Genomic DNA, 21,570 nt, shown 5'->3' with positions numbered 1-21,570 from the left:
AACAAGGACTCAGCCACATTGGCAAATAAAAAGCACTTTATATATGTTGTTTATGCATTCCAAACCTGTGACACCAGATGGCGGTGTGGAGTTCCATTTTCCCCAATCCGATTTCTCATACAAACTTTAAAAGGCGTTTAACTGAAATGCTTTTTTGATGTGTCTAGATCCAGCCCAATAGTAATCCCCATGCCAATTTCTGCAAATAAAACACCTATGTTGCTAACCCTGGTAAGAAACACATAAATGCACAAATCTTCATCCAGTTTGGCCCTTAACACAGATGATTGTGTTGCCCAGCATGGCTTGCTTAAAATATGAGACTGTGGTCCTATTTACTCTCCAGTTTTAGAATCGAATTATATGTGATATAGGAGAGCAGTAATTAGATTGCCTGGCTTTTTTAACGTTAAAACTAGTTTTCTGAATTTCATGGGTATCCCAATTTAAAACGGGGAAATGATGTGTTCCAATGAAACTAGAAGCTCTCTGTCTCTGTTTTAAATATGGGAGGGGTGGGGGAATAAACAGTCCAGTCATGATCTTTTGTGCCTTTGTGCAGGCTGTGAAATCTGCCCTCTTACATTCCTTCTTGCATTAAGAAGCTGATGTGGAGAAGTTTTAATAAAAGATGCAATGTGCATGTTTTTGGATGTCACAATTGGTTGATTCCTTGCCATGTCAACCCTCCCAAATCTTGATTCCCCCACCCCTAAATGTTTTGGATTAAAACCTCCAGCAGCCCTAGCCATTGGTTGTGGCTGAAGAGAGTTGTGGTTCCTAACATTTGGAGGACACCAGTTTAGGGAAGGCTGACATAAGGTATCTTTGTCATTGACATATTAGTTCAGAGCAGACAAATCAGTATTCTAACAATGTGGACATTCCACCTAGCATGGTATGTAAACATATCAATAGTTACAGTTGGTTATGATGAACACTAAAAAAATGAGAACAGTAAAGGGAAATAATTAATTTTCACCTTTTCGTCCACTACATTCTGGATGAGATAGTGAGCTGAATCTTAAAGGTGTTTTAAAGTGACTGCCTTGCATATTAGGAACATGCCAGATGGGTGGGGTATTAAATAATAAAAACATTATTATTATTATTAACATAAGATGCTGCCTTTTTGTGAGTCAAGCTATTGGTCCATGTAGTTCAGCACTGCCAACAGCCAGGGATGAGGAATCTGTGGTTCTAGAGATGTTGCTGGGCTCTCCATCTCCCATTACCACTGATCACTGGCCATGCTGAGAGTCTGAGATCACTGGTGAACTGAGAGTCCAGCAAGCTTTGGAAGGCACAGTTTCCCCATCCCTGACCTAAACTGACTGACAGCATCTCTCTACAGTGGTTGCATGTGCAGTAACAAGAAAGAGTGCAAAAGGTGATGCAGATGTGCATTAAAATCTGCATATGCCTATTTATATTTTATAAAGAAGTTATTAAATTTAAATAGAAATACAACACATCTCACCATAAGAGGGGTAATAGTTACCAGATGAAACCACTTTGAGGTTGTTTGTTGCTTCTTCTTGTTACAATCAAGCGGTATATAAATTGTAACAAACAAACAAATAAAATAACTCAGTCTGCTGTCCAGGTGCTTAACTCTTCATGGATAATTTCAAGGCCTTTGTTTTCCTTTATGGTTCTTTTACTTTAAACTTGACTTTGTGAGGACAGCCTTTCAAACAGAGGGCTGTCCAATGTAAGGCAAGACACACGGCTATTCTGGGTTATATTCAGTGTTAGTCCTCCTACACAGAGAATGCAGTGCAAATAATGGGTCTGTTAGTCATGCCCATTCATTTCAACGGGTCTTAATGTCAGTAGGTCTAACACTGGATGCAAGCAACCCTCCGGGCAAGCCCATGTTCTGACACTCACTTTCCCCCCGCCATTCAATTCGCCATCAGTTTCATTGTGTGAACAGGGTCTTTGGAGAAGTCCCTCTCTGACCTGGGCTCAGCTGAAAGCCGACTCCTCCAGACGTGATGAATGCTGCAGTGCTCTACGCACTAGGGTAGGAACTTACTTCTGGGCAGAGCTGTATAGGATTGCGCTGAGAGCCTATTGAAGCAGCTCTAAACAAAAAAAAATATAGTGCAGTCATTTGCTTCGGTGTATAAGCTAAACAAGCTATAGCTTAGGGCCCCAATCTCTTGGGAGCCCCCCCAAAAAATTAAAGGGAAAAAAACCCTGGATATACATTTCCAAAACAATAAGATAAAGAACAAATAAAATAAAACCTACTTACACCAACAGTGTTTTGTGTTGTGTAAGCTCCTATGATGTAAGTAATGGGCCCCCAATCATTTTAAGTTAGATCTTAATAATTATTTCACTATTAATATACTTCTTAATTGTATTTCACTATTAAAATACTTGAAGACAGGAGTGCCTGGCGTGCTCTGGTCCATGGGGTAACAAAGAGTTGGACACGACTAAACAAAAACAACAATTAGTATACTTCTTAATTGTATTTCAGTTTGACAATTGCTTTGATAAAATACATATTCTGTTATGTGCAAATGGCTTTAGATACCTATTAGGTCCATAAATTACCATATAGCATATACTGTATTCAACACAAAAAACCGCGACAATTTATTGTTGACAAAGGACAGCTGGACATATAAAGGGCCCCATTACCTTCAGGAGCTTAGGGCCCTGGATGTGGTCAAATGAAAGCGGCGGCGGGCGCTCGAAGCCAGCAGCCCAGGGGAGCAACGTTCCGGCCAAGCACGTGGTTCCCCTTCCCAAGGGGCCGAAATCATCGCGGAACTTATCCCGCTCCTCCCCCCCCCCGCGCCCCCTGAAGGGGGCAGCTCACGCCGTGGAATCCTGATGGAGCCCCCTCGAGGAAGGGGAGAGGACACGTTAAAGTAAACCGCCGACCCGTCAGCTCGCGCCTTTGCACACGGCCCCCTACCGGACGCTTTTCCCGCCTTTTCTTTTCCTTTGTACACTATACTCCTACAGCCGTTTGAGACGTTAAGGTATATACACACACATATACATAGAAGGTACATGCACACACATATACATATATATCTGTCCTTCCACTTCGTTTTCTCAGCCTATAGCACTCTCGCTCGTACAGGCTCACTTACCCCCTCAGTATTAGCTCCCACATTCGCGTCAGTTGGTGCGTCTGAAGGGAGAGGGTAACACCTCTTAGATCTGCGCGCCTGACTCGCAGTTTCAGGCAGCAAAAAGTGATGCAGTCAGCGCTGCTGTCGTTTTTACAAAATGCAAAAAACAAGGGGGGGGGGCGCCTGCACTATTTGTGTGCAAGCGTGAATGCTGGTAATAGGGTGGTAGGAAAAACTGTCAAATGTATCTAATATTAGCCACTAGTTTACACATGTGAAATGCAAGAAAGTGTCTTGTGTGGGAAAGCGCTGCTTCATGTGACCCTCAACTGTGTTACTGTATTTGATTTTTTTTTTTTTTTTTTTTGCATTTCTTGCAACAGTATTTGGAATATAAAACTTTAAAGTTGAGTCTGATTTCATCAGCAAGATTCACAAGTCACATATAATTGCTGTAGAAGTATCTCAAACTAGATAAAGTTAGGGAGACAAAAGAAGGGAGTGATGCAGACTGGTAAACTGAAAATATGGTATGGAGTTCTTTAAGAGACATTTAGGCTGCAACATTATGTGGGGACCAAGAGGTTATATGCAAAAGGTTTGATGGAAAAGATGAATGGAAATTGAGGGAAAAGATGGCTTTCACAGAGGTTTGAAGCACTTCCACCATAAAAGTTCAAAAGTTTCAGACTCACTATTTTCTGGTAGGATTCAATACCTACTTCCAAATTCACATCACACAATTAGCGTTGATTGGGAGGTCTTGCACAGCAAACCTACTTCCCACAAATATTTGTGTTTTTTTGTGCTAAGGAAAATGTACTGAAAAGTGTGGGATAACACTTGATTTGACAATGTTCTAACCTGGTGGCACAAAATTAGGATGAATGCTCAACAAATAGGTTGTTTGGAAGCAGCCATATTTTTAAATTGTCAACTGTTTGGTTCAGATAGAGGTACTATGGCAAAATATGATTATGCCCAACTGTTTTCATATTTCTGTTCATCATTCACAAGGAATGCATTTTAAATTCTCATACACAGTGTAATAGTGCTGGATTGTTTGTTGCACAGAGCTGTACGTTGAATTCAGTAGATCTACAATATTCTAATAGAGAATGATGAACACTATCAATTGATACAACTTGTCACAATAAAAAGTTTATAAGTATTACAAAAGGCTTGTTTTCCAAACACAAAGTATATAATTTTACAAAAAGTAAATATAGCTATGTTGGCCTACAAGAAAATTTCCAAAATCCATATTAGGGAAACACCTTGATTAGCCCAATCAAAATATCACAAAATAGTGTGCATTACAAGCTTTTGAGTTCCCCAGAACTATTAATCATTTACACATTTAAACAATCTATGGCATTTTAAACTGTATTGGTTTTGTTTGTTATTACAGTATGCATTTTTGTGTTTTTATATTGTAAACTACCCTGTGATAGTTTTGGATCGGGGTGGGAGGAGGCAAGCCCCACGCTGCATAATCAGTCACATGATGAGGTGCAATCACACCTTTTGAATGGCAAGGCTGTTCAATTGAGGGGGAGCTCAATTTTTTTGGGGGGGTGGGTGGGCAAAGTTGTATTGGCCCCTAAGAGTTGGCTCCTGTGCTTCAGATGGTGGTATAGAAAAATTATAAATAATTACAATTATAAATAAACCAATTATAAATAAAGCGGAGTGGGTGGGAGAAAAAAAGTTGGCTATGGAAGTGATTGAGTCTGCATCTCATCAGTCTTCAGATGGAATGTGGGAGGAGTTAGGAAACATTAAAAGGAGGCTCCTTAAGCACTATGCAGCTTTCAGGTTGCACCAAGGGCTACAGGAAAGAAGGAACAAAGAATAAAGACTTCAAGAGAATTTGAAAGCTTATACACTGTTTTGTGATATTTTGGTTGTTGTTGGCCTAATAATGCACAAATGACAACGTTGGAATTATTTTTCTGTTATTTTCTGTTTAACTTGGGAAATCCAATAAATCAATAATTCTCCATTTTCCATATTGCAATACTAGTCTACTTGACAGGGCTACTGTAAGGATTAATAGCATGATAAATTATATTGTTCTGCAGAACATAGAAAGGGATTGAAAATAATGCAACATATTGAGTACATTTTATCATAAATTTAGTATTGCTAGTGTTATTTTGAGAGTTTAATTCTTGTGTCATTTAGACAGAAAATGGAACAGGAGAAATCTTTTAAATTGTTTGTACCACCAATACTGAATAATACCCTAGTATCTGCAGTCAAACCACAGACAAGCAAACGAGATGGACGATGTTTTCAGGTAAATAAAAACTGTTACTTTAAAATATATATAGCAAGTTTACAAAAGCTGACCAGTGTTTTAAAAATTAAAGATTACCTGTATTTCCATTTATCCACACTTAAACATTGATAACTCAAAATGCAACATTCCAAAGTTTTGAAATTTGAAACTACAAAACTAAAGGAAAATGCCATTCATATGAAAATTAAAAGTAGACACTCAACTCATTCTATGTTGGGCTACATGGGCAAATAATCTGACACTATTATAATACGGCTTCCTGTGTTTATTTGTGTCTATGTGTTTATGATCCTATATCCTAGTATGTTCCACTTGCACTTATGGTTTGCCCCAGAGTGACTACGGCAAGCCAGTCAGATGGGCGGGGTACAAATAATAAAATTATTATTATTATTTTAAATTCCTAGTTCCCCGTATGTTCTCATTAAAACATCTGAGTTGATCTTTGCCCACGTCTACATAACCTACTCTTAGCCTTTTGGAATGGAGTGCTTGAAGTTATGAAATTGCCCAGTATGAATATATTTTCTAAGACCATAATACCCTTAAATTAGAATTAGTTTAAATGACAGCTTAACCTGATTTCATAACTTGGCAGTAAGTCCTATTGATTTTAGCATATTGCATTTCCAAGTAATCTGTTTATGATTGGGGATGAGCATGTCCATTAAAAGGTATTATTATTTCTATAATGTTTTATTTTTCCAGGATTTTAGCAAGGGAACTGAAGATGATTATAACTTGCCTTTTGGGATGAAAAGTATGTCAAAACATATAGAAGTCATAGGTAAGATTAAAACATAAAAATAAATATTAAAGAAGATGGAATGGTAGACCTTGAAAAGTGAAGTAACCATTAGAACTAGAGCCAGTTTGTGCTGGAGTCATCTCTGAGAACTTCTGCAGTATTTAAAGTTGTGTTGTTTGTATTAAAATTGTACATTGTTATATATGCCGTTCATTTGCTTTCTATTATTTTTTGGTAAGTCAGAAGCCAATATATTCTGTATTCCATTTGTAGCCTATGATGTTTGTATGGACATACACTTATTAATAAGACCAACACATAGCAATTTAGGAATTAATACTGTTATTCAGTTGTATTGTTATTATAATGTTTGTAACTTATAATTATGCATATTTATTGTTAAATAATCAGACATTAAATGTTGTATTTCCAGAACCTGTAAAACCTGTTCCTGAGCTAGAAATGGAGGTGAGTTAAATATACTGTTGCACGCCACCCATATCTCTGAGTGGTGCAATATTCCAGGGGTTCCAGGTGCTCACTCAGGGTCAGAGTTTCCATTTTGAAATGAGACACAGCAGAGACTGTGGTGTCTTTAGGATATATGGTTTATTTACACATACATACAACCTAAGCCTATGATGGAGGGGTTCATAGCATCAGCACCCTAAGAGGCTCTTGTTTCTCCCATAGCTGCAGCCTTGGATTCAAACAGAAATCAAACATTGTGTTCTGACCCTCTTTACAACTTGTTGCCTTTACCAGCCTCAAACATTATTTCCTCTAGGTTACATCATAGCCAACTCTCAACTTTGGCCTTTTGTCTTACAGCTGACTCTGAGTTGAGGGAGGGCCCCACCCATTTGCTTTCTGGCACAGAGCCCCCTCTGCTTAGCTTTTAAAATGATCCATTACCTTTCCTTTGTTCTCTTAATGGCCCATCTCTCAGGTGATCTCCTGACCACCAGAAGCTGGGTCCAGGGATTAAAAATCTGGCATTCAATTTAACCCCCCCAAGACTTGATTAAATTCTAACACCTTCCTTTAGGGGAGCCTGGCACACTCAAACTCATAACACTACATTTTGTGTAGTGTACAATAAAAATAATCTATTATTAGCATTATCTGAATGTGTCTGGATCACATTAGTTTCAGTTCTCAACTTTCCACCTATGTTCTTTCACCATGCTGACACCTAGTTTCTCAATTTAGGAATATACAGGCACTGTTGAAAGAAACTGATTTTATAGATCCATTTCAATCGGGGTTTAGGTCCAGTTCTGGCACAGAAACTGCCTTGGTTATCCTGTATGATGACTTCTGTTGGGTGAGAGAGACAGGGGAAATATGTCCTTGTTAATTCTCATTGAACTTTCCATGGCTTTTGATACCATTGACTATGGTATCCTTCTGGAGTGGCTGTCCAGGTTAGGAGTGGGTGATACTGCTTTGCAGTGGTTCTGCTCCTACTTAGATGTACATTTCCAAAGGATGATGCTTGGGGAGTGCTTTTCAGTACCATGGAACCTCAGGGTTAAATTTTATCCTCTATGTTGTTTAACTAACTATGTTGTTTAGCATGTTATCTAAACATGCTAAATGTTTTAAGTAAATAGAATTTCAGTCACTGTCTCATTACTAAATTGTATATTTCATACTGTCCTTGGTGCACACAACGAACAGTTTTTTTTTTTATGGCCAATGTGGGTATCAAAATTTAAATGAAAAGGCATTTCATTAAAAACCTTTAAATTAAACATTATATAATAAATTATTAAACCTGCCTTTATAGAACATGGAGACAATGAATGAGCTTTATTCAAGGCTTTACAAAGAAGCTGAAAAGATCAAGAGATGGAAAGTCACTACAGAATATGAATTAAAGGAAAAGGAAAGAAAATTGCAAGAAAACAGAAAGATTATAGAAGCACTACGTAAAGCTATTCAAGAGTTACAGGCTAGTGTTGATAACATTTTTAAATATATAATTATAAGATAAGAATAAAATGTTTTTTAAAAAATTAGGGCACAGTCCATCCCAGCGTGGGTGCAATGCCTGCACATGGAGGGATTGTCATAGCCTACTACACTCTCCAGCCTCAAGCTGGTGCAGGGATCAGACCCTCTTGTCCTGCCCACTAGTCTGCTGTGGCTGCTGTGAGTGGCCAGGCTGTAAATGTGATTGTGGCTCCACCATTCTGCAAAGCCCTGCGGGTGGGGGTTAGGATTGCAAATGTGTGCTGACATTGTCCAGCCCTCCTCTCTTCTTCCCCAATCCCTGTCATGAGTTGAGGGAAAGGTGTTGTACATGATTTTGCAGGAAGAAGAAGTTGAGTCCATTTGTACAGTATCATGTTGTATAAATTATTGAGGATGACCTACTTGCTTACAGATTACTTCTTGCTTGGGTATTAAATAAAGACTGGTAAAATTAAAACATGTACTGTACAGGTTGCGTATGTAAATCATGGGATCTTGCTGGAATTTTGTGACTTTCAAGCTTACTTTCATTTCAAGCTTTTAAAATGCACATGTAGTTTGTAATGTAATAAATGCAACAATACCCAAGTCTAATAAATATGTATTTTGGGAAACTGACATTTCCCCCTTTGATAGTGATAATTATTAGTTCATCCAGACAAAAGCATGCTTTTTATATCTTTGTTTTATAAATTTAGTTTGAAAATGAAAAACTAAGCTTAAAACTGGAAGATGTAATACATGAAAATAAAGATCTTCTAAAAGAGTAAGTAATATTAGGATAATAATTTTGTAATCATTTGTTTATGCTATAGTATGAGGCAATTAATTACCCCTTCTAATTACACTCATTGTCACGAGAGATCTGTAAGATTAACCTTTATCTTTTATAAAAGGAGAACTATTCCTATCTAGGACTCACAAGTTTTTCAGGTTGTTCTTCTGTCCTTGGTACCACACTGGCTCATAAAGTCACAAAAAGTAATCAAAACCTGCATGTTTTTGCCATACTTTGTTTGCTCTTTTTTTTAACTACCGGTATTCTTCTGTGTCTTCTTTAGTGTGTTTTAAAAAACACCACTTTTCACAGCTGCATTTCTGTGTGCCCCTCCCCTCCTTATTTTTTCCCTTCCTGATTGTTTTCAGGTGGAGAGGGCTTTTCACCTTGGCAATCAGTGACTTTTGGCTTGAAACCTTGGGCAAGGTTTCTAAGAAGCTCAGTGTGCTGCAGTGCTAGATATCAGCGGAGTATTACAACTCCTCTTGTACTTTGTCCATAACAGTGGTGATGGGAGAGTGGCAGGCAACATAGCTGGTGTGACTTCAGTGGTCCTGCTGAATATGTCCAATAATAGTTCCACAATGGCTTCTGCAGTTCCCCCATACAATTTGACCATGGCAGCAGCCATTTCTCAGCATAGTTGTGGGGTGGACTGTGGCAAAAGCAGCTGCTGTTGATCAGTGGAAAGCCTGATATATGGTGGAGCTTGTTCAACCACATACTGGCCAGACTCAATGGCTGTCTCCCTGCCACCTGACTGTATGTGACAGGTGTGTAGTGGAGGTGCTTCTGGAGGTAGAGAGGCCTGCTCAAATGCAAGTACAAAGAGCTTCTGGTTTGGCTTTCTGTTCTTCAAGTGAAGAATTTTATTAGTTTCAATCATCTCATGTAAATTAATTGCCTTTTACTGTGTCAGACCCATCTATTACTGTGTTTCCTTTTGATTAGTTTGTCCCTTTGCCATAAGGGCAGCCTTTGCAACTGACAGATTCCATGTTGCATCAAATTACAGATGCCTTACTAGGAGATATTTCTTAGCACTTTATAAGTCTTAATGTGGTTTCTAGGTGGGACATGGGTGGCACTATGGTGTAAACCACTGAGCCTCTTGGGCTTGCTGATCAGCAGTTTGAATCTGTGCGACAGGGTGAGCTCCTGTTGCTCTGTCCCAGCTACTGCTAACCTAGCAGTTTGACAGCACACCAGTGCAAGTAGATAAATAGGTCCCGCTGTGGCGGAAGGTAAATGGCATTTATGTGCGCTCTGGTTTCTGTCACAGTGTTCCATTGCACCAGATGTGGTTCAGTCATACTGGCCACATGAGCTGGAAAGCTGTCTGGACAAATGCCAGCTCCCTTGGCCTGAAGCGAGATGAACGCCACATCAAATTCTCCTTTCTATATATTATATTTTTCCTTGCCACTTTCCCTTGTTCAAGCAAAGTGCTGGCTTTATTTATAAAGACATGGAGACAGTGTTTTGTAGCACAATTTGAACCCTTGTCCTAGTTGCTAGGGCACCACTGGTTTCTCTAGGCAAGCAACCCATCTGTATCCTCATGACAGCTTGTGCATAAGGAAATGTTGTGGTTTCTTTGTAGCTGTTTGTTGGGTGTGTCTACTGGGTGACATCTTGTTTTTTTTTTACTATTTCCCCCCTCCCCTTATTTGCCTGGGTGATACAGATTTCACAGGATTTCAAATTTTCATTACTTTTTTCTGTAAAGCATAATGGACACAAATAATACTAGGGATATAATGCTGATGTAACTGTTTTTCTCCCCAGAAACAGTGCTACAAGACATTTGTGCAATTTGCTCAAAGAAAAGTGCATGCAATTGATGGAGAAGTCTAACAAATGTAAATATCTCTTTAAAAGTGTTTGCATTCCACCCCCCCCCCCGCAAAGATTCTCATAGACTGTTTATAACCTCCTTTCCCATGTTAGCCTTACACTGGGAACTGCTTTGCTAGTCAGTTCTGCAGGAAAAGCAACAGCTTATAGTCTTACAAACAGGAGTTCAAGGTGCTGATTTTTAAACTCCAGATGTTCCTTTGCATCCTTAAAAACAAGTAGGAGAACATTATTTTGTTGGGATGAACTGAAGAGCAATTCCATATGATGGGAGTACTAGAAAGCCATTCTGAGTTGTGACTCCTTAGTTGCAAAACATCTTGTCTCTAAAGACTCACTAGAGTTTGGGAATTTTAGTAGAATAACAGGTCATTGCTATTCTTATTACTTTATCTCTGATTTTTTTTACATGTTAAAATAAATATTTAATCTTTTATATTGTTAATTTTGTTTTAGATGAACATGAACAAGAGGAAACCAGACAGATGTATGTGGATCTTAATAATAACACGGAGGTAAAAAAGACACATATTTTATAGTAGCATTATATATACACACACAGCACCCTGGTGTCCTCTGTGATGGTGCACACCTGCTTTCAGTTCCTTTTTGCTCCAAACTCTTGCCTCTCATAGTTTCATTTTCCTTTGAAAAAATGAAATATAGAAAAAGCACCTTTTAAAAAGGAGAGGTGTGAGCTGTGGTTAACCCAGGATTCAGCTGATAGCATCCTTCAAGGATTTGGTCTTTGGTTTACAGATGTTATATTGCCTGAGATCCTACAAGTATCAGTACTGTTTTTTAATATTTATGTGCAGTTGCTGAGAGCAGTTTTCCATACGTTTGGAGTTACTTATTATCAATAAGGTAATAATGTGCAACTGTTTATTTCATTAACTCAGGGATGAATTAAATATTAGATAGTAGACAGATCTGGGAATCTTGGTCTCCACTAACCATTTAAAAGGTGGTTAGAGTGCACGATCTGTGAGAGGTGGCAAGTGGTGGTGGTGGGGAGAGCACTTAGCCCTTATTCTTTGCGTCACTTGTTATTCCCCTCTCCTCCCTTACATTTTCCTCCAGCTAGGGTAGATGTGTGTTTGCTGTGTTTGGCAGAAAAACAGATGGGGAGTGGGTTATTCCCTCCTCACTCATCTGTTGCCTCTCCCCTTGAAAACCACACTATCCACCTACCTTTTTAAAGATGATCCAGCAATGCTTTCAATTAGTAGGTACGCTTTAATGTCTTAAGAAAAAATATTTATATCAAGGGATTGTTCTAACCGTTGAGTGAATGACTATTGGTGTCAGGGGCTCCATCGGGGTGGGGGACTTTGACCCCCCCCAATTTTCAAAGAGGGGGCTGGGCCCCCTCAAAATTCTGTAGCATCTGGATGTGCAGTGGCTACCACTGCTAACACAAGGCCCACCAGGCTGCCGGCGCAATGCCTCCCAAGCCGCTGCTAATGCCATAAGGACTGCTGGGCTACTAACAGACCTGCTAGGACACCAAAACCAATGCGGAAGTGCAGCTACAGTGGTTTGCGGTGGCTCCTCCTGCTGCTGCTGCAGAGGGGAAGCAGCCCCTGGGCCATGGCAGCAGCAGCAGGAGGAGCTGCTAGCGCTGCTGGCCATGGAAAACAAGCTGCTGTGGAACGCCTGGACATGACATCATGATGTCACATGCAATGCAACCCCCCCATTTCCTATCCAATTGGTGTGAATTTTAAATATTTTAAAAATGAATTCAGCATATATTCACTGGCATTATAGGAAGTTTGTTGTTACTAATTGTTTATTTACATCTGTTAGAGAATGATACATGCCTTTGAGGAACTTCGTGTACAAGCAGAAAACTCCAGATTGGAAATGGTTTTTAAATGTGAGAATCTTTTAAAAATTTATGGCATATGTGTAATTATTTGAGAGAAGAAGTGGTTACTGATGGGAGAAGCCTGGGATATGGGTAGAGCTTGGATGAAATCAGCAGTAGCTAGTAAGGTAGCACGGGTGGGACACAGTTGCTGTCCTGGCTTCCCAACATGGAAAAAGCAAGCCAAGGAGAGCACACCAGCTAGATTCACGCTGCAACTCATTCTGGGTCATGCACGTGGTGCTAAACTATAATTTAGCATAGGGGTGAGAAACCTCAGGCATTGTAGCCAAATGGTAGTAGTTCATATCTCTCTATCTGACCCTTGGTTGACCCACATCCCTCCTGAGCCACACCCACTCTCCCACTGATCCTGCTTTATACCCTCCTTGAGTGTTTTGAGCCTAGCTGACCTCTGATAATGCCTCTTGATTGGAAGATAGAGAGGGATGAGTGAATCTGTATAGAAACAGCCTACTGTACAAAGCAAAATAAATAAATAAAAATCATTTATTGATCTGTCCACTTTTGCTTCTGGCCCATCAGCCACTGGTATGTGATTCCTGAAAAGCCGCCATGAGTGAATGTAGCTTTGAAGCTGAAACAGGTTCTCCATAATTGGTTTAGCAGGATGTGTGAACATACACATTGACATATGAATGAGTGATATCTATAAATGTGTGAATTGTCTTCCTCTTTTAGTATGTTTATTGTCATGTAGTTACTAAAAATATCCATGATTTTTATTTTGGAAGTAAAAGAAGAAGCAGAAAAAATAGGACAACTTGAAAAAGTCCACAAAAGAGAAATGGATGCAATGGAAAAACAGGTTTGTTTTATTGTTACTGAGATTAATAACATTATGTTAGTTATTAACAAGACCCCACATGAACCAACCAGGACTCTACGTTCATAATCCAAGGCCCTTTTTCATGTGCATCCTCAGAGGGAGGGTGTCAGCACAAGAAAGGGCCTTCTTAGTGGTGGCTTCCCACTTACTGAATGCTTTTGTGGGGAGGCACACCTGGTGCCATCATTATCTACGTTTAGGTGCCAGGCCAGAACATTTCTTATTTTGCTAGGCTGTTGACTTTTAATTAGCTGTGGCCTCAGGCAGTTGGTGGGATGTCTTAATTCTGCCTTTTTATAAGTATGAATGTGTTTGTTAGTCACATGAGTTACTTTTTGTAAAAAATGTAACTAATAAGTAAAAATAAAAAGTGAACATGCAGCAAAATCTTGCAGTTTCACATCTGGTGCAGTTTTATACCTGGTTTTACATCTCTCTCCCCCCCTTCAGCATTCCTCAGTCTTCATTGAGCTACAGTGGCACCTCAGGTTAAGAACTTAATTCGTTCCGGAGGTCTGTTCTTAACCTGAAGCACCACTTTAGCTAGTGGGGCCTCCTCCTGCTGCTGCTGCTGCACTGCTGCTGCACGATTTCTCATCCTGAAGCAAAGTTCTTAACCTGAACTTAACCTGAATGCTGGGTTAGCGGAGTCTGTAACCTAAAGCGTATGTAACCTGAAGTGTATGTAACCCGAGGTACCACTGTATTTGGGGGTTCTTCTATTCTAACGCTGTGACCATGCGACATTCTTGAATATGTACATACTCACTCACTCACTCACTCACTCACGCAGAGGCATATAGCTCAACCTCCTCAGCTGATCCATGTAGATCAACTGATGGTGGGGGTTTAATGCCCTCCTCCATCAAATGATCAATCTGAGAACCAGGAATGGCCAACTTGTATCTGCTTCAGGGTGCTGGACTTCACCCACCTCAGCGCTGTCTACTTTATATTTTCCTCTTTTTGCCAGTCGATGGGGTCTTGGGAGCCAGATTAGATCTCTGAACGGGGTGTTAGCCATCACTGGTTTAAACTAACCACAGATCCCAGTTCAGATAACACAACACTGTGGTTAATTATTGATAAAGGCATGTAAAATTTTGCATGGTGGAAAAAGTGTATAGAGAGACATTTTTCTACAACTCTCATAACACTAGAATCTGGAGTCATTCAATGAATGTTAGAAGATTCAGAACATAGTACATAGTTAAACTATGGAATGCACTGGCACAAGATTTAATAATGACCACCAGCTTGGATGACTTTATAAAAGGATTAGACCAATGCATGGAGGAAAAGGCTATCAGTGATTGTTAGTCATGGTGGCTGTGTAATGCCTTGAATCTGAACTGCAGCTAATTTTAACTATGGTTAGTTCCAACAAACTGATTTCAGACTATAATTTATGATACTAGCTTGCTTCAAGTAATCACGATTAACATTAAACACAGCTTAGAGTTTGAAATAAATGCTAAATTGTGATTAATCTAAAACAGAAGTGGAAGCTTCTGATCTCTTCATGGCTGCGCAGGAGGAGGAGCATGCAAGCCCAATATGAAATTCATAATTCTAAACCATGGTTTAGTCTATTGTTTGAATGCAGCAATGTAAGATTATGTTGTAGGATGATCTTTCTCATATCTCCTGTAACTGATAATGGTTTCTATATCTAAAAAGGCAAATATTAAACCATGTGCATAACACAGAAATGTGAAGCTGAAATGGCAAGCATGGCTATTTATGTGCATAAATTATTCTTTTTATTAGGTGTCAGACTTGGCAGTGCAAAATGGTGAAAAAGATAATAAAATGAAACACATAAACCTACAGTTACAAGAATCAAGAGAGTTTATTGCTGAGTTAAAAGAAATAAAAAGTAAGCATTTTTATGATTTTATTCCAAATAGCATTATTAGAAGTAGTGGTACAGCATACTGAACCAACTGGTTGCCCTCAGATTTTTTTTAAGAAAAAGATTTTCTTTATAAACACTAATAACAAACAAAAAATTGCAAATGTTGTAAACTGATGATTATACAAATAACTACCATCTTTAATATACCAGTGGTATTGATACAGAGATTGTTTAAGCTACCCAAATTTCTCTCATTGATGCTGACAGACAAATTTGTGCATTGGGACCTGTAGTATTTGCAAATGAAATGAAATGGCTATTGTCCACATGTTCTTACCAGAGTATGATTTGCAAGTTCTTTAAATCTTTCCATTTTTGTGTCCTTGAAATAATAGTTGCAGCTAGCATCCATGTTACTAAATCCTTCAGTTATTTATTATTTATTTAATTTCATAAAATGTATATACCACTTAATTGGAGAAAACCTCAAAGTAGTTTACAAAAAGTTATAAAGTACCCACATGTCCATGCCAAAATTCAACAAAGCAAGTTCAGGAGACATATCAGTTTTACAGATTTTAGACATTTATTTATGGATAAAACTTAGAGATCCTTGGGTTTCCCACCAGAAATGGTAGAAGGTACCTTTACCACCACCTCCATGGCAACAATTTGTTGAGATGTCATTTGGTAAAACCTCACTGGCATGCAGTGCCACCTATGGGTGATTTTTAATGTACACTCCCTTACATATGCTCACACTGACCTATACTGTACAGTCTAGATCAGAGCAGTCCAACCTCATAGACCAAGTGGGCTCCAAAAGACCTTGACACAGAACCCACAGGCCACACACTGAATTAAATTTCCATATCACTAAGTAAAGTTTTTGCAATATTGTTAATACTATTTAATAAACACAATGAATATTTAATTTTTTATTAAACAAATCTAATACACAAAGTCAGGGTGAGTCCCTGACAGATAGATAGACACAAAGCATGGATATGCCGAAGGATCTGGGATTGGAGTGTGTGTGCGTGTGACCCCTGAAATCCTGCCCAGGGAAGATCCGAGCACATGGAATGCGAGTCAAAGCGATTTCAAACAGGAGCTGAGTTTGCTCTTCCTGCCAGGCAGGTTTTTTCACACAACTGAGATCTACCCACTATGATTGCCCCAAACCTCAGAAATATCTGAAAATGTGTTGTCTTTTACTTTTAAATTTAGACCAACATGATGAAGCGTTAAAAAAAGCACAGACTAAACAAAATGACTTATTGATTGAACTGGAAGAAACTAAAAGTTCTTTGCAAAAGGCAGAGGTATGGACTTGCAATATTTTTTGTACAATAATACAGAACAGAAGTGCAAATTTTCTGAATTGTATCTTAATTTCAATATATTCTTTATTCTGTTTAGAATACTTGTAAGGGTTTAGAAACTGAGTTGCAAACTGCAGTAAAAACATTAATTCAAGTAACTGAACAAAAGGAAGAAACAATAGAAGAATTTAAAGAATTTAAAAGAACAAGTGCATCAGTTATTGATGATCTCCAGGCCAAAGTTTCCAGTTTGAAGGAATTGCTAGAAAAAGAAGAAATGAGGTAAAAATGACCTTACATGCATACATAAGAAAGAATAGCATAAGAATTGGTGATAACAGGGTTTCACAGAATGACATGAACATTGAGAATCTGTCACTTAATTACAAGCTTTGCCCAAGTCTTTACACATGAAACCCTCTTTGAAAAGGAGTATTTGTTCAGGTATATAGTCAGGACAAAATAAATACTCCCCATTCCAAAATAGCTTTCAGATATGATTATTTGTTCTCTAAGGGTTATGTAGAAACAGTATCCCCACAGTTTGTGTTTCTTCTTTAAATAGCAACCATCCATGGAACATGGGAGGGGAAATCTAGCAGTTTCCCTTATAAGGGTGAATAATACCTTTGGTGTGAATAATGAGGCGGGTTTTCAAAAAAAAAATTAGGGTAGTTTGCTTGGGGTAATATGCACTGGAAAATTTGCTAATGCCCTAGACCAGTGGGTCCCAATTGGTGGTCTATGGACCTCAGGGGGTCCATAGCAACATGCACATTAAACTACCATAGAAATATCAAAATTTTCAAAAGTAGGGGCTTAAGTCCACAGTACTTAGCTAATTGGGAACCACTGCCCTAGACTCATATAGAGTAATCTAATTTAGCATATTTATTTTACTTCTGTTTAGTAAACAAAGTTTAAAAAGATTAACTGCCAAGTTGACCTAATATATCCACTCATTGTTACTCATGACTTTACAAAACTGAAAAAATTGCTGTTTTTGATTTTTTTTTGCGGGGGATTGTTCTTAGGACAATTTCATGAAGCAAAAGGTTAACCCCCTCTCTCCATGCATTGTGGTACTCATCCTGATCAGCTCCCACTATATCATCTGTTTAAAAACAAACCCAGAATGGGATCAGGGGGAGGAAGTGTGCATGGAACACCCATTTGTATATAACTTGTATACATGTAGTATGTATTATAGTTGAGGATATGGAAATGGAAAAATATTATATTTGACTGGATTTAACGTATTACTTTAGAACATGGTTTCCCAATCGTGGGTCTGCAGCTGTTGTTTAACTACAGGCTCCACCATCCCTAGCTAGCAGGACCAGTGATCATGGTTATTGTAGTCCAAAAACACCTGGACACCCAAGTTTGGGAAATGCTGCTTTATGGCCAAAGCACATTGTGCTGGGAGATCCATGACTAACTTCCAATTGTTTTTGATTTTTTAAAAACTAAATGTGGTAAGGGTGGGGGAACTGCTAATTTGATCAAGGAAGTGATGCAGTGACTGGAACCAGTTAACCTTTGCAACTCCATTTATCCAGTTTAATTTTCTCTGTGTACAAGTGTAGAAGTAAGTGCCTGTAGAATCTGACAAGGGTCCTTTAAATCTGCACACCCAGCTCTCCAAGAGGTCAAGGCCAACTGCAGAATAAGCTCTGTTTGCCTACACAAGTCTTCACAAAATCTCAGCTCTTTGTTGTAAAGCTCAGTCAGCAGGGTTACTGGGAACTGCCCAGGGTCCTCACCTTTTCTGGAGCCATTTCTTGTGTCAAAGTCCCAAGTCCCAAAACCAAAAACTTCACACATAGTAATACTATTTAAGGAATTCCAATGATATCTTTTGTTTTTATAAAATTATTTAAAAGATCCTTCCTTTTCTGTTTGTTGACCAAGAGAAAGGAGAGATGGGGCAAAGTCAGCTGAGGATGGGAAAGAAAAGTTAGGTCTGTTACTCAACCTGCCACTCAGGTTTAATGCATCTTTACAGCCATGTTTCTATAGACATTTCTGTCAGTGTTTGAAAAAGAAAAGGTTCTGACCTTCTTTTTACTCCTTTGCCTGGTCCTCGTACCTTAGTTGGCACAAAAGAGTCTTTGAGAAAGAGTATTCTTGCAGAGTATTGCTGCTTTTATTCTTAAAAAGTCTTCTTCTCCAACCACAACTGACAGCTTTTACACACACCAAACGCAACCAGCTTTCTACCATCCAACCAACCCACACCAAACACTAACATTGACCACTCTATATATACAGGTACAATTAGGTGAAAGGTTGCATAAGTCATTGAAGGCCACTGCCTCATGCTTACTTACGGTAGTTCTTCTAGCATTAAAGAAACAGCAGCCAATTTTTAGCTGTGACAATTTCTACCATTAATAGGCATTTCAAGCAGTAAATATATGTGTCTTAACAGTTATACAAATATGTTTCTCTCCCAAGTTCATCGCTATATGATTTGCTGATTTAATCAATTTTTCATTTCTTATTAAATCATACGCTGAATGTTTTCAATGAATTTAATAGACAGAAGGAACTCAGGGATGATTCAGATATATTGGTTTTGGAACTGCAAAAGAAATCAGCTGAATTAGGTATGTTGATGAAATAGAGGTACTGTGTTGTTTTTTTAACTAATTATTATTATTAGCAGTGATAGTTCTATTATATGAATATTCATCTAAGTCCTGTGTTCATTATGGTAATTCAGTGGTGTAGCAGTTATTGTTTCCTTTGTTAGGCAAGAAAGAAGGAGCCAGTTGTTTAGAATCAATAATGATGGTTCGCAATTTTTTTCCTGCTAATCCTTCTCTTTCTCTTAGGTAGGAAGTTTTAATATTCTTTCTTTTCAATACACAGTGATTTCTTTCCAGGGAAACCAAGTAATTCTATCTTTCATTTTTGAGTATCAGTGGCTCTGTGTTGGGGCCAAACATGATGCTAAATGCAGCATTGGTAATCACATTGGTTGGGGTCGGAGGGGAGTAAATAGATGGTTCTGGGGAACTGATTTTTGCCTTGATTTCAGCATGCAGGGAGGGGAGGTTTAATTCTTTCCTCCCCCACCATGCCTCATTGAAAAATCCACTCGCACACTTCCTATTAGCTCTAGGAGGGAAGTCTTTGTTAGAGAATTTTATCTGCTAGGACTGGAAGCAGGAGAGAGATAGGGCACAGACTTGTAGAGTTGGAAGGGACCACAAGTGTCTTTTAGCCCAACCCCCTGCAATGCAGGAATCTTTCACCCAATGTGGGGCTAGAACCCATGAGCCTGAGATTAAGAGTCTCATGCTGTAACAACATCTCAGCACATTGTGGTCCTGATGAAAACTGGCCCTCAGAGGGGCCTAATAGAGCTGAACTTCAGGCTTGGATAGTCTGAGGCACAAACAAAATTGATGGAGTGGGGAATGAGGCCCTAAAAATTGGTGTCTATACCCTCTTTGTGCAGATTGATATCATCTTTATTTTGCAGGTAGATTTAGATTCATGTTAGCAGATATATGTTATGTACTGAAGTTCTCACCCTGGGCCAGCAGGGGGATACTGTAGATAGTTTTCACTCAGGTCCACATATGCAAATAAGGAATTGAAAGTGACTCTCAGTGATTGGATAGTTACAGAAAGTTGTTACTGTTGTGTTGTAGTTGAACTCTACAGTGGTACCTCAGGTTACATATGCTTCAGGTTACAGATTCCGCTAACCCAGAAATAGTGCTTCAGGTTAAGAACTTTGCTTCAGGATGAGAACAGAAATCGTGCTCCGGCGGCACGGCGGCAGCAGGAGGCCCCATTAGCCAAAGTGGTGCTTCAGGTTAAGAACAGTTTCAGGTTAAGTACGGACCTCCGGAAAGAATTAAGTACTTAACCTGAGGTACCACTGTATATAAGAAGGTTGGCTGAACTCTTCAGCTCAGTTCTGTTCTGGCCTGTGAATAAACAAGAGCTGTCTGAAGAATTGCTGTGTCATCTGATATGTTCACCCACAACTTAACAATATGGTTCAAAGTAAATATCAGGTGTTGTGTTTGTTTTAAAAAATCCAACTGTATAATGTCAGTCTGTAAACTTGATTTGGAGCCATTTTTGCCCCTGCAGATCCTGACTCATTGGTGCTTGTACTTTTATTTTTGGGTGTACATTTAAAACATTTTAAAAATACAAAGGATGCTCTTAAAGGGTCTGCTCCACTTATCATTGGCTATTGCTCAATACTTATTATTTTATTTATATAAAAGCATTTCTAAACTACTTAATACTTAAAATGTGTGAACAGTTTACAAAAATACAACATTAAAACAGTATAATAAAATAGATACAGATATGTACACACAGTAAAAAAATATCAGGCACAAGTCAAGAAGGCACATGATCAAGAGTATAGTTTACAGTAGTCTTTCCACAGCATCTGTTCTATTAACAAACTGATCCCACAACACATTTGAGATAACTTCAGTAACTTGCTGAGTTGAACTTAAAAGCAAATAATATATGCGACTTCTCAACAAAGAATGTATTATTTTGTATTATTTGCATTTATATTTGTTGCAGAAACAATGGTCAAACTGAAAAATGATAAAGAAAAACAACTTGAAGAAATGGAAATAGCCTTGGTAAGGGACCTCTTATTTACTACACTTCACCAGTTAGTCTTATTAAAAGTTTCATTTCCTTCATTATAGGTAAAGGTAAAGGTAAAGGTACCCCTGCCCGTACGGGCCAGTCTTGACAGACTCTAGGGTTGTGCGCCCATCTCACTCAAAGAGGCCAAGGGCCAGCGCTGTCCGAAGACACTTCCGGGTCACGTGACCAGCGTGACATCGCTGCTCTGGCGAGCCAGAGCCACACACAGAAACGCCGTTTACCTTCCCGCTAGT

At 38.8% G+C, this 21,570-nt stretch overlaps 1 protein-coding gene across 9 annotated transcripts in view; it reads left to right on the top strand.

Annotated features, from left to right (window-relative positions):
- The first annotated feature begins 2,678 nt into the window (after positions 1-2,678).
- SYCP1 (synaptonemal complex protein 1) overlaps positions 2,679-21,570 on the top strand; it is a 41,085-nt gene continuing 22,193 nt past the window's right edge. Inside the window, exons 1-15 of one of the 9 annotated variants that reach the window (XM_083444296.1) lie at positions 2,679-3,005; positions 5,293-5,403; positions 6,115-6,193; positions 6,588-6,622; positions 7,947-8,111; positions 8,833-8,900; positions 10,701-10,774; positions 11,226-11,284; positions 12,582-12,651; positions 13,398-13,471; positions 15,263-15,371; positions 16,581-16,675; positions 16,773-16,957; positions 19,220-19,287; positions 21,245-21,306. In XM_083444296.1, the coding sequence (XP_083300422.1) occupies positions 5,296-5,403; positions 6,115-6,193; positions 6,588-6,622; positions 7,947-8,111; positions 8,833-8,900; positions 10,701-10,774; positions 11,226-11,284; positions 12,582-12,651; positions 13,398-13,471; positions 15,263-15,371; positions 16,581-16,675; positions 16,773-16,957; positions 19,220-19,287; positions 21,245-21,306 (1,251 nt within the window). In that variant the 5' untranslated portion in view covers positions 2,679-3,005; positions 5,293-5,295. Of the gene's footprint in view, positions 3,033-3,130; positions 3,155-3,214; positions 3,327-3,351; positions 3,441-3,721; positions 3,752-5,288; positions 5,404-6,114; positions 6,194-6,587; positions 6,623-7,946; positions 8,112-8,832; positions 8,901-10,700; positions 10,775-11,225; positions 11,285-12,581; positions 12,652-13,397; positions 13,472-15,262; positions 15,372-16,580; positions 16,676-16,772; positions 16,958-19,219; positions 19,288-21,244; positions 21,307-21,570 lie in introns of those variants that run through there. The other 8 variants (XM_083444291.1, XM_083444292.1, XM_083444297.1 and 5 more) reach the window with 8 other exon arrangements.

Source organism: Podarcis tiliguerta (assembly GCF_965153285.1).
Source record: "Podarcis tiliguerta genome assembly, chromosome: 6".
Lineage (NCBI taxonomy): Eukaryota > Metazoa > Chordata > Lepidosauria > Squamata > Lacertidae > Podarcis > Podarcis tiliguerta.
Note: the sequence above shows the minus strand (reverse complement) of the source record. Positions and strands in the feature narration are given on the sequence as shown.